The 13308-nt window shown below is 34.9% G+C and overlaps 1 protein-coding gene across 1 annotated transcript; it reads right to left on the reverse strand.

Moving 5' to 3' along the window:
* Positions 1-6268: 6268 nt before the first annotated feature.
* Positions 6269-11255, reverse strand: EIF4A-III (eukaryotic initiation factor 4A-III). Its single transcript, XM_089608918.1, has 8 exons — positions 10853-11255; positions 9814-10054; positions 9619-9699; positions 8885-8992; positions 8683-8802; positions 7798-7965; positions 7538-7624; positions 6269-6689 (listed from the first exon to the last, which is right to left on the reverse strand). The coding sequence occupies exons 1-8, from the start codon at positions 11173-11175 to the stop codon at positions 6576-6578; spliced, it is 1242 nt and encodes a 413-aa protein (XP_089465044.1). The 5' UTR covers positions 11176-11255; the 3' UTR covers positions 6269-6575.
* Between the last annotated feature and the right edge of the window lie 2053 nt (positions 11256-13308).

Raw genomic sequence — 13308 nt, forward strand, 5'->3', positions numbered from 1 at the left:
AAAAACTGAAAAAAAATTCTGTAAATATTTTGGACGTTCTAAAATATTTTGGCGGCCAACGGAGATCATGAATATCACAATTGTAATATTTGAATTGTTTTTCAGAATAAAGTCAATAAATGAGGAATATTTTGCAGATTGAATATTATATTTTGCCACAAAAATAGAAACTGATTGCCTAAGGTCAACCGGTACCTATAACTACTTTCCTAATCGGTTTCCTTAAAAAAAAATTAAAAAAAACTGCCTTATTTATTTAATTCGAAATTTGAAAAAAAAAACTGCCTAATTAATTCAATCTGCCGAATTAAATAAGGGCAAAAATGTAAACCTAATTTAATTAATAAGCTGCCACGTAAGCAATATGGCTATTGTTGCGATTTTTCCGTATGCAAGTGCACGTAGTCGCTCAAGTAGTAAAGTTCGTAAGTACGAGTCGATCCCACGAGGAAAATGTTTAATTAAATTGATAAGATTACTAGCACAAATTGAACTCGATGATTTGAAGATTGAGATGGTTATTTAAAACAAATGAAAATTAAAAGCAATTAAAATACGAAAGATTACGATAATGAGAAAGCAAGAACTATGGCTTCACAAGTTATTCATATGGTTTAGATTCGGAAATTAAGCACAAAACACACAGTACTCTTATGTTTGCTAATCACGCTCACGATAATGGTAATCTAAGATTTCTCTCGAACATCTAAGAATCTAAACCTATGCCGGGATATCTTCTCTCGATCTCAACCCCAAAAAAAAACGGCTAGCATTAAAAACAAGAACGTTCACACGACTCCGGAATGTATTCCGGTAAATTAATCCTTGTGCACGACTAACCTAATCTCTTCCGAGCATTAAGAAATCCTAATATCATGAACACGGTAGCTAATCGAATTCAAGCATTACACACAGAATTAACATAAACAAACATGATAGAGCATATGAATATTAATTTGACATGATTGAATCCATAACCATATTCCTAACTTGCTACACCATAGCCCTTAACGAATTTAGTGCATGATTGAACGGAGAATAAACGGAGATGAATATAAAGCAATCATGACTAAAACTGAATTATATTAATAAAAACGGGAGTTCCAAAGATTCAGAGAATAGAGATGAAAACTGTGAATGATGAAAACGAGAATTGTGGCGACGATGATCCTCTCTGAATGCTTCTTCTCTCCCGGGATTTTTGCGGCCGAATGAAAACAAAAACTAAAAGCAAAAAGTAAAGATATGTTTCTAAATAAACTAAAGTGTTTTTGTAGGTTTCCTAGGTTTTTCGGAGCTCATATGGGCCGTCGGATCGCATCCAACGGCTTGGATTACAATTAAAACGCGTGACAAAAAAAATGGGAATCGGGGCCTGTGCGCCGCACAGGTCTTCCTGTGCACCGCACAGGTCTTCTGGGCAGATAGTGCACCGCACAGGGGCCGCACAGGGCAAACGCACAGGGATGTGCGCCGCACAGGGAAAACGCACAGGGCTGTGCACCGCACAGGGCAAACGCACAGGACTCTGGAAGTTTGTGCATTGCTTGGTTCACCTTGAACCACCTATCTTGAGCTCCGGGTGTCGGAATTGAGATCCGAAAGATGTTCTGAACTCCTTGCGATTGCCCCGTCGTACTCAAATGCTCTATTTGTCATTTTTGAACCTCCAAACTCTGAAAATTAAGAAAAACACTCCAAAACACATGAAAATGCTCTCGAACTAACTTCTTTTCACTTCCGAGAGTACAAACAAACACGTTTAAAACGCACTTATCAGCTATTTACAGGAAATTAACGAAAGGTTGGCTAAAAATAAATTGCTAGTGTTTAAGAATAAATATATAAATAAAACACTTGAGATTCTTCAAAGTTTATAGGGAAAATGACACATCTACATACACCCTATGTTTTAGTGAAATGTCGAGTTTAACCTTTGATTTTCAAAAATGTCGAGTTGCTACCCTATATTTAACTAAAATAACGAAATTATACTTTGAAATAGATATTAGTGACACGAATCTTCTTTTTATTAACTTTTCATTGACGTTGATTATAATATTTATATGTAAACATCAATTATTTTTATTCTTTCGCGCCATATATGTAATTTATTTAAAAGCGAAAAAAAAACAACAGTCTCTGAATCGTGAAAAACACATAAATAGGCAAGGGGTAAAAATCGACAGTTGATAGTCATCAAATTACATATTCGATTAGAGAATCCAGAATTCAGAGTTGCAATTCGAACACGGAATGAAGTTATCTCTTGGGAGATATGAATTTTATTATTTAATTTCGATTTAAGGTTATTTTTTATTTCAAAGTTGGAATTCTGAAGTTAGGGTACTGATTTGAATTTTATTCGATTTTTCTTATATAAGAGTTAACATCAATTAAAAAGAGATTTGTAACACTGTTATTCATTTTATGGTATAATTTCGTCATTTTAGTTAAACATATAATATGAAATAGACATTTTTAAAAACTAAAGATTAAACTCGATATTTCACTAAAATTCAGGGTATATATGTGTTCTTTTTTCAAGTTTAAATCATTGAAATTTTGATTAAAATTAAATGGAGAAAATAAATGACAATAATGGAAGGAAGAAGATGGATTTTACATGAAAGAGAAAACGTCGTTAATATAATATATATACATATAGTATTACTATACGTTAATATAATATAATATATATATATATATATATATATATATATATTGCTACTATATGTAATATTGTTATATATATGTATATTATAATAATGAATACTAACAATATATTTTAGAGAAATTGTCTAATTTGTCACCGATTTCATAACATTTTCCAATTTTTCACCAAAACGTTAATTTTTCCCAAAATGCCACATCTATGTCAACAATGTTGACATTTATGTCAACAATGTTGACATCTAATAGTGAATGGAAAATATAGATGTCAACATTGTTCACATAGATGGTGGCATTTTGGGAAAAATTAGCATTTTGGTGGAAAGTTGGAAAATGTTATGAAATTGGTGGCAAATTAGGCAATTTCTCTATATTTTACTATATCACATGTACGCGTTAAAACAAAATATATTTACTTTTATCAATAATAGTATTTTTATTATATACATTTTTTATTTTTGTGTGTGTAGATGACTATTTCAGATACGCTTTAATCATCTTTTTCGGGTTTATTGGTTTTGTAATGAAAAGTGTAGGGTTTTGTCACCTCTCTTACTATTTCTCCATTAGGTAGGATTTTTTTGGCCCAAGCATTTATTTGTTGAGGAGAAACTGATCCAATTTGAAGTTGATACGTGAAAAGTCTGATGTCTTCCAAACTCTATGTCTCAAGTTACAACATGAGAAAGAGTCTTTCACATGCATAATTGTGAGAATTAGAAGTAATCATGACACAGATTTTGAGAACAGTCAGTTCATTGATTTCTCCACCTTTCAATGAATTATGCACGAGTTCTTTGCGGCTATCACTCCTCAACAAAATGGCATTTTTTAATGCAAGAATAGGACAATACATGATATGGCTCGTGTTATGCTCCACGCTAAGAGCATATCATACAGATTTTGGGCTGAGCCTGTTAATACAACAAATCACATTTACAGTTATGTGTCTATACGTCCTGATACTATCTTCACAAACTATGAAATCTGTAGGGGGAAAAAACCAAGTGTCAAATATTTTCATGTTTTTGGTACCTGCTACATTATGTCTAATCAAATGGATGTAAAGAATGTCTTTATGAATGGGTACATCAGTGAGGAGATATATGTATAACAACCTAAAGGGTTTGTTGATCCTAATCTCCCTAACCATGTGTACAGGTTGCATAAAGCTCTCTATGGACTGAAGAAAGTTCCTCGCGCATGGTATGAATGTGTCAATAAGTATCTCACTCAAAATGAAGGGGTTTTGATAAAACCTTGTTCATTAAGAAGTCCAATTCAGAGATAATGATGGCTCAAATTTAGTTAACAGAGATCATGGATTACATCAAGGATGTAGACTTGATGATGTTTGTGACCAACCTGGGCCTTTATCATGTGCAGCTAGTCAGAGAGTTCATTGTCAACCAGCCCGAGAAGATTGCAGACCCTGATTCTCTTGATTTCATGAAGGTGTATGTTTGTGGTCAGTGCTTTGAGTTCTCACCACGTGCAATCAATGAGTTTTTGGGGAGAACTGCTCATGTGTCGATTGATCATCTTCCTTTCCAGGTTTGTGCTTGTCAAGGAGATTACTCGAGGCAAAGAGGAAGGATGGCCTGACAAGGGTCTATACCCTGCATCCAAGCTAAGCGTCAAATACGCCATTCTTCGCAAGATTGGTGTAAAGAATTGGGCTTACTCAGCTCATTCTACGGGTACTTCTCTTACTCTTGCCCAGTTCATTCATTGGGTTGGTACTGGAGTTTCACCAATTTTTCATTGATCAAGTCATTTGATATGTTGGGTCCGAGGCTATAAAGCTTCATATAGCATATCCGTCTTTGCTATGTGGAATGCTCCTCAAGCGGCATTCTGACATGTTGAAGGATGAGGAGTCTAGGTCCTCACAAGTTCCTCACGAGAAGATCACCTTCAACTACAAGTTGTTCAAGAACCATCATGTTGCAGACATTCTCAGGCCGTCATGCATTCATGTGCCTAAAGGATTCTCCTTCTCTATCATGACTGCTGATGTTCCTGTTGTGCCTCATATGTCTTTTGATCTCTGTGATCTAACTGCTAGCACCATGCTTGGTGAGATCAAGCATCTTGAATAGGTGATCATAAATGCCAACAATAGAAAGAAAGAGATTGAAGATGCTCTGAAGTTAATGTGTATCTCAAACAAGTCCATTAATGTGTCCTCCTCTGCTGTACCAACCGTTGAAGATCAGGCTATACCTGATTTATTTTAAAAACTTTATGTTCTTCTAGTTTTTCTCCCTCATCTACATGACCTCTATTATGTGTTTCAGTATGTAGTATGTTAGCATGCGTGTGCTATTGCTGGTGTTTTGTTTCTGCAGTTTGTTGTTACTTTTAATTGGTTGTTTTTATATTTTTGGCAAAATTGGTGTTCTACATGTTGTTGTACCATCTCTTCTATAATATTATTATAGTTCTCGTCAAACTCGATGACGAGAATTTTTTTTGTCTTACCTACTTTTTGTTTGATTTGCTTCCATTTTTCTATCTGACCAATCAGACTTCAGCGATCAACTGCAAAAAAACCCCAGCAGGACGTCAATGACGAGGTTTCGTCTCATATAAAAGCAATGTACGCCTCTTGAGTAGGGTTACACACTTAGGGTTTTTGTGAGAGGTCTCTGATTAAAAACACTTTGTCCCTGATGTGATTTATTTATGTATTGTTCTTCATTGCAACTGTTCTTGCAATAGACATAAATAGGTATTGTAATCGTGGTATTGTGAATCACGTGTTGTGATAAGCGTTGAACAACCACTTGGTGAGTGGGTTGAGTGAAAAGTGAGAGGAGCTCACATTCAGGGGGAGACTGGATTACAATTCACATGGGTAGTTTTGAAGTCTAGAAAATCTGAAAGATGATCGTTCAGAGTTGTCAATGTTGCACTTATTCTACCGTTTATTGAAGTTCTCTTTTCACTAGGAGTGTCATCCCTCCAGACGTAGGCATGCTTGGCCGACCAAGTTACCAATTTCTTGTCTTTTTATTTACAGTTTTAATAGTCTTATTATCCAAGTAAATTGTGTGTTGTTACATAACTTGTGAAAACATCGTTAAGAGACATCACAAAAATAATACACTTTTTCAATTACGATAAAATATGATGAAACTTAATAATTTTTCAATGATAAGAGTTTAATTTTTATTTATAATTTAGTTTTTTTTAAACGATTAAACACTTTGAAATGACAATTTTGTCCGTTTTTGTGTCAAAGACTATTTTTAAATATTTTGTAAGATGTCCAATTTTGATATTTTAATTTGGGAGTCTACATGACAATACCGCATGGCCCAGGGAATATTATCTGACCGTACTTGTGGACGAAAACTAGTTTTGCTGCCATGGTCCATGAAAAAGACGGTGGCTATTCAAGCTGGACTAATAAGCATTGAGTTGGCTATTTGATTTTGCAGAGAAGAGTTGGTGAACTGAGAAATTAAATTCTGCTAGGCAAAGGATAGTTAAGCATATCAAATGTTTACACAGGCTATCGGGGGACTTCCAGATCCTTTGTGACAGCTAAACTTGCTTCTCTTTTTCCTGTAAAATGTGGAATATTGACTAACATAAAAAGAGGCATTCAATTAGAAAACATAGTGCATAATATTACCGGCCAAACTGGTTACAAAACAGTCGCTTCGATGTTGGATTTGAGTACTACAAAGACCATTATCCATCACGGAAAAAAACATAGCACAAAAATCCCTACTTCAATTTTGTATGTCAGTAGTGAAAATGATACAATTGGAGCTAGCAAATTCCTAGAACAAAATAAAGATCAACTTCAAACCATTGCAACTGCACAAATTTGCCTCAAACACGTAACACCCCATTTCACTCGCACACGGACACAAAAACGAACAATTTCCTTATATCAGATCAGCAACGTTCATCGGCATTTCATCGATCTGCGTACTGTAGTACTGCTCAATATCTCTCAAGATCTTGATGTCGTCACTTTTAACGAAGTTTATTGCAACACCCTGCAGAAAAAATAGGCCCCCATTTCTGTAAGTTGAGATTCCAATCTACGCCAAAGGTCAATGAGGCAAATAGAATAACCCAATGGAATAACCTAGTACATCCAAATAGAAACTGACTACGCTGAAGTCGATGGCTATGGAATGAAATTAAAAAACAAAGCATACTGGGTTCACAAATCCAGCACTTTCCTATATCAGATAAGCAATGTTCATTGGAATTCCATCAATCTTATGATGTGAACTCAGCAATAATGCTGTGATAGACATCACTGATCTCGATATCATTTAATCTTAATATTTTTTAAGCTAGATCTACAAGGCACATACAATGCTCAAGCAAGCTGTGAGCATAAAAGCTAAAAAATTATCCAATGCCTTTTGTGTATTCGATATCTTGGATCACACCAGGCGTATGAGATTGTCATTAATAAATAAAATTAACAGAATTCTCTTCTTTCTAATAAAAAATAAAAATGAGAGGAGAGAGAGAGATAGACTGCCTAAGGTTGCACCACTGATACACAAGCAACACGTTGGAATTCAATTTTGCAAGCTGACAATATATAGTTCCTTAACAGGCTGAAGAGCTCATGGATAACATTTTGAGCTATTTCACATGTGCTAACAGTGTACTTCAAATTCTTAAATCCAGCTCGTTATTTCCACTTAATTTAAGCAAATTCCAAATTTTACCAGTATTTAATTTAGTGTTGAAAAAATCAAGACTGCCCATAAAGTTATGGTGATTTCATCATTTCTACGTTATTTTTATTTTGGGTTCGTAAACGAGGCCAGCAAAGATATAATATGACTAAACAATGACTTGTAGGGAGAGGCTGAACATATACCTTACGCCCAAAACGACCAGAACGCCCAATTCGGTGAATGTAGAGCTCTCGGTTGTTTGGAAGGTCATAATTAATCACCAACGAAACCTGAATGAATACAAAAGGTTTGAATCAGACAAACCTTAATTGCAAGAAAGAAAATTATTCTACTACTAGAATCCTTTCAAACTAGAGATAAGCAAGTGAATCCATGTTTTCAAACAACAAACAAGTGTAACATTTGCAATAATAATTACTGGACACGGCAGAAATCAACTTGCCTGTTGCACATCAAGGCCGCGAGCCCATACATCTGTTGTAATCAATACACGTGTTGTACCATTGCGAAACTCTCCCATAATTGCATCTCTTTCTTTTTGAGGCATGTCTCCATGCATTGCTGAGACTGTAAAATTATAGCTACGCATCTTCTCTGTGAGCCAATCAACCTACAAACAGAAACTATATGTTACTGTGTAAATGTTTTTGGGGCGTTTTCTCTTACAGATCTGGGTAGGGATTGGGTCAGTGCTATGTAATCTGTTGTACGGGCTTTTTCTTTGCGTTTTCGGAGCTGGTTATGGTTTTTTTTCAGCTCTAATAATGCTGTAATCTTTTTGGCTGAGACGCTTTATTAATAAAGGCCGAGTTTCTTTTAAAAAAAAAATATATGTTACTGTGTAAATCAAGATAGCAGATAATTCTTGATACATGCAGTAAATTATGAAATAAGAGAACTCTAACTATGCACACGAGGGGTCCACAACTAAAATTACATTCGAAAAGATTAGTCATAACTTTGGTGTACATTTACTCTTCACGGGAAATAATATAGCTTTCATTCTTTAAGCAGTTCCTTAATTCGTGTGAGAATTTCTGATAAATTGAATATTAACGTTTTGGCATCCTCTGACTATTTATGTTTTCATACACATCATCTCTGTTTCAAAAAGAGAGAGATAAGAATGAATCAATAAACAAAAACACAATAATAGGTGGTTCTATTTCTATACAGTGTCAATATCATCTGTAATCACCAAATACAGCCAACGTCCAATCACAGGAATAGAATCTTCCTAACATCTCTATCAAAGGATATAGAAAAATGAGTTAACAACATTGAGATCCAAATTCCAGTAATACTTTCCAATTGCAAGACTTAATACCTTTCGCTTTGTGTTACAGAATATAACAGCCTGCGTGATTGTAAGGGTGTCATAAAGATCGCACAGAGTATCAAACTTCCACTCTTCTCTTTCAACTGCAACGAAAAATTGCTTGATGCCCTGTTATCAAAGACGCACACTATAAATAAATATGTACATCAAGATTTACAAACAGGATAAAAATAATGTTATGGACAGTTACCTCCAACGTCAATTCATCACGTTTGACAAGAATCCTCACAGGGTCAGTCATAAACTTGTTTGTCATCTCAAGGATTTCATGTGGAAGGGTGGCAGAAATCAAGGCAACCTAAATTTGTACAAAACAAGTTAAATATTTATAAAAAGAAGCTGCTATAATTGGGGTTTCAATTAGCTATCACGCAGATGCAGCATTGGAATTAGGCATTGCTTTTAACAAGAATTCAACACTCAGAAATTAATATTTTAGGAGATACTAAAATAAAATATAATAAATATATGAAAAAAGAAAGCCTTAGCTAGACCAAAGCAAAGTGTACTTTGTAGCCTAAGTACAGAGATAGAAATTTTACAAAAAAACAGTAAAAAGCACAGACATCATACACTAGATGTGAAAAAGACCATTATTAGAAAAGGATTATTTCAAACATGGTCTCCAGCTCAAAATATGTTCAAACACAATATACACCTTGAAAGTCGTACAGTACCATAATGCAACACTGACATTAGAACAGACAACGAGAGAATTAAGAAATAGCTATATTTTTTTAAAAAAGAAACCCGTTATATATAAAAAGCCAAAAATTACATTGCATAAAGGAGAGAACCAAAACAACCGAACAAACCTGGACCCACCGCTCGACCAACACGACATATATAATAAGCATGCATTCATACCCACAAACAAATGCAGAAATACATATGTAACATGAAATAGCTGTGCAGATAGAAAACCTGAAGCTCTGGTGGAAGATACCGGTAAACATCATAAATCTGATCCTTGAATCCTCTGCTCAACATTTCATCAGATTCATCCTATAGATATATAAATAATAATGAAATCAGTATCATGGATGATATAAATTGTCAGATGTCAGATGCGACAGACAAAAAAGGGACAACTGATTAAAATAAAATGACAATACTCACAAGAATTAATAATTTTATGGCTCTGGTGCGTAGTGTTCTCCTCTTTATCATATCGCAGACTCTCCCAGGTGTTCCAGACACAACATGAACGCCATATTCTAGTTGCCTAATATCTTCCCCAACACTTTTTCCTCCAATACAAGAATGGGCTTGGATATTTATGTAACTACCAATAGCTAGTATGACTTTCTCAGTCTGAGTTGCCAACTCCCTCGTAGGTGACAAGATCAATGCTTGAACCCTGTAAGTAAATACATCAATAAACATTGTCACAATGAGCTACAATAAAGAGAACACATAAATAATAGGGAGAAACGGATGTTATTTTCATTAGCTAGCACCTCGTGTGAGAAAAAGGACACAAATAGTAATATTTGTAAACACGCCTATTAGTTAATTGAAAAGACAAGAATGACATTTCATATATTGGGCCTCACCCTGATAACAAAAAAGAAATCATATTGGTTCCTGATTTCGCTTTAAAAACTAGGTAAGCATATAGAATGCGTAGCAACAAAATGATATTTTTTAAAGGGAGAAACTTTGTCAATAATGTACACTAACCAAATCTTAAACCAGCCCTTGCATATGCTATGCATCTGCGAAGCATGAATACAACCATTCGATCTCCTATGGTATACTTCTTTAATTCCAATTCAAAGTAAAAAAATTCACTAAGCAAACATTTGAGTCCAAGTCTTATATATGTACCCCATATAAATCCATTATTCTTTAAAACAAATTATCTATATCCACACACTGAAACATTGTCTCGATAAATTTACACAATTCAAAACTTAGACCAAGCCTAGTTACAATCTATATAATCTACAAACTATGAATGAAAACCACAACACTATTTTTAGTTACGAAACCCTAAGTTTACTTTAATTCCATTAAAATGAAAAGTTCTCAAGCACTGTAACACCAAAACTTTGTCTTCCACACCCTAAAGAACCCTAGAAACCTCTACGCACAAAAATCAAAGCAGCTTGGGTCTTGCACTAAATAAATAAACCGAAATTGATATTCCACGTACTCTCTGGTAGAAGTATCGACGAGCTGGCAAACGGTGAGAGCAATCATGGAGGTCTTTCCAGTACCGGACTGAGCCTGAGCGATGACGTCACGGCCCTCGATGATAGGCCTGACGGCGCGCTGCTGGATCGCGGAGGGCTTCTCGAAGCCAAAGGCGTAGATTCCTCGGAGAAGGTCGTCCTTGATTCCCATCAGGTCAAAGCTCAGGATAGGCTCGATCCCCTCCGTTGTCACGAAGTCCAGCTTGTCGTCCGCCGCCGTGACGCCGCCGCCTCTCCGGGCTCGGTTCTGCGGAACCACGCTGGTTGTGGGTTCGGAAGCCATTGCTTTAGGGGTTTTCTAGGGTTGTTTTCAGAGATTTGGTTCGGTTGTTGAATTGGGGAATACCTTCAAAATGGAGAAGAAAAGATAAAAATCGAAATTAGGGTTTTAACGATTTTTAAGTAAGTGGGGGACCACATTTTTTATTTATTTATTTATTTTTATCGTAAACATCCCTGGGTTTTATTAAAATAACATGATATATTATTATTTATTAATAATAAAACTATGACAATAAAATATCCCTTGAACTTATCAACTACATAATGTTTGAGAAATTTCATTTTATAGACCAAAAAATGATTAAAATATCTTAATTAGACCCATTAATTTAATAATATCCGAAATTTGACTTTTGGACATATTTCGGACAAAAATACCCCTGCAAGACCATATAACCCCATTTCACAAAAATTCATTCACAACTTATTTTCAAATATCTCATTATCTCTCATTTTCTCATCATTTCGAGTATCTAATGGGTTGAATTCCGTCAAAAATGGGTAATTATGCTTCTTTATTCATCTTTTATAGCTTTAGTGATATAGTTTAAGGAAAAGAAAAAAAAAGTATGTAGATTTAGGTCAAACTTTCCGGAAATTGACGTTATTTTCGATGAAATCCGATAGTTTCGGATGAAATTCAAATACAATTTTTGATAAAATTCAAGGAGAAAATCCGAAAAAATCCGACATATTCCGACAACTTCCGATGACATCCTGTTCTCCGACAATTTCCAACAGAATCCGACCATTTTTTTACCGATTCCGACTGATTCCGATGGTCTTCGACAATCTCCGATAAACTCCGACCAAATCCAATGACTTTTGTAAAAATCCGATGGTCTCCGATAGGTTATTATTTTAATCTAATTTAATGTATTTTTGTGATATTTCTTGCAGTTTTATTGATGGTTAACGGCACATGGGAGAGAAATGGACATTTATGGGTGTTCAAGAATGCGAGAACATTTTCGATCGAAGTTTCGAAAGAGACGACGTACATGGAGTTAGTCGACGCGGTCCCCTATGTCTAAAAAAACAAGAAAAAAAGACTTAGCAAAAAATAACGAAAATGCATATATATGACAGAAAGCAAAAGGAAGGACGAACTCGATCTATGACGAACTAACATTCTTCGAGATCTTCCTCTACGACAGCTGGAGGGTATGGCCAAAGTTTAGCCGAAGTAAACCTGTACAATGTAAAGCTCGACCACTCTCCACAGCCCTCCTGCAACTTCGAAAGTTTTTCGGCGAACTCTTCTCCTTGAGAGGGTGCCTTGATCTTTCCTAAAAAGTAAAGTAAAAAAAACTCAAACTCTTCCTTTGATCATTACAAGTGTTTAAATAATTTTATAATGTTGCTAAAATGCTATGGCCCACCGATCTAAACAGACTTTCTCGAGATGCTTTGCCATCTCGACATCTTTTCGTCTCAATTGCCAAAAATGAGCTTCGAAAGCGGTCTTATTGAATGCATAAGCGGCGGCATTCAGTTCAATGCCACAATGATCAGGCTTGAATTTATGTTGGACATTTAGTTTTAGATGATGGTAGCATGCTCCGTGAGGGATACTGGGGAACACCAACGACCCTTCTTGTATACACATGGTGAAACTCATGTATCTATGCTTGAAATAAATTTAATTTTCACCCATTATTGCATAAAAAAGTGTCATCGAGATGTTAATTTTTTATGTTAAACATTTAAAATTTCTATTTAAAAATTTAAAATCATAACAAAAAAATATAAAAAAATGTCAGGAACTCAGGATTAATTGACATTTTTGTCTATTTATTGACATCATTGTCAATAAATCTTCAAAGGATTTCCCAAAAATGTTTGAAGACTTATTGACATCGATGTCAATAAAAATACAACGATGTCAATAAATCAACGATTTCCCATATTTTTAAGAAATTTTTCAAAAATTTCCAGAATTCTCAGAATATTTCTTTCATTGTTTTTTAACTTCACTAACCACATAAATTCAACAAAAAACGCTAGTAGAACGAAAAACTTCAAAATTTAAAGTATAGAACGTGAACGAAAAGGAGAATAAAATTTTCTCCATGAGATTTCAGCCACTGAAAAACATAAAAGCCTTCTCACCTACACACGAGAGAGAGAGAGA

Source organism: Urtica dioica, chromosome 3, assembly GCF_054948205.1.
Source record: "Urtica dioica subsp. dioica isolate 48M chromosome 3, U.dioica_male_clone48M_v1_H2, whole genome shotgun sequence".
In the NCBI taxonomy this organism is placed as follows: domain Eukaryota; kingdom Viridiplantae; phylum Streptophyta; class Magnoliopsida; order Rosales; family Urticaceae; genus Urtica; species Urtica dioica.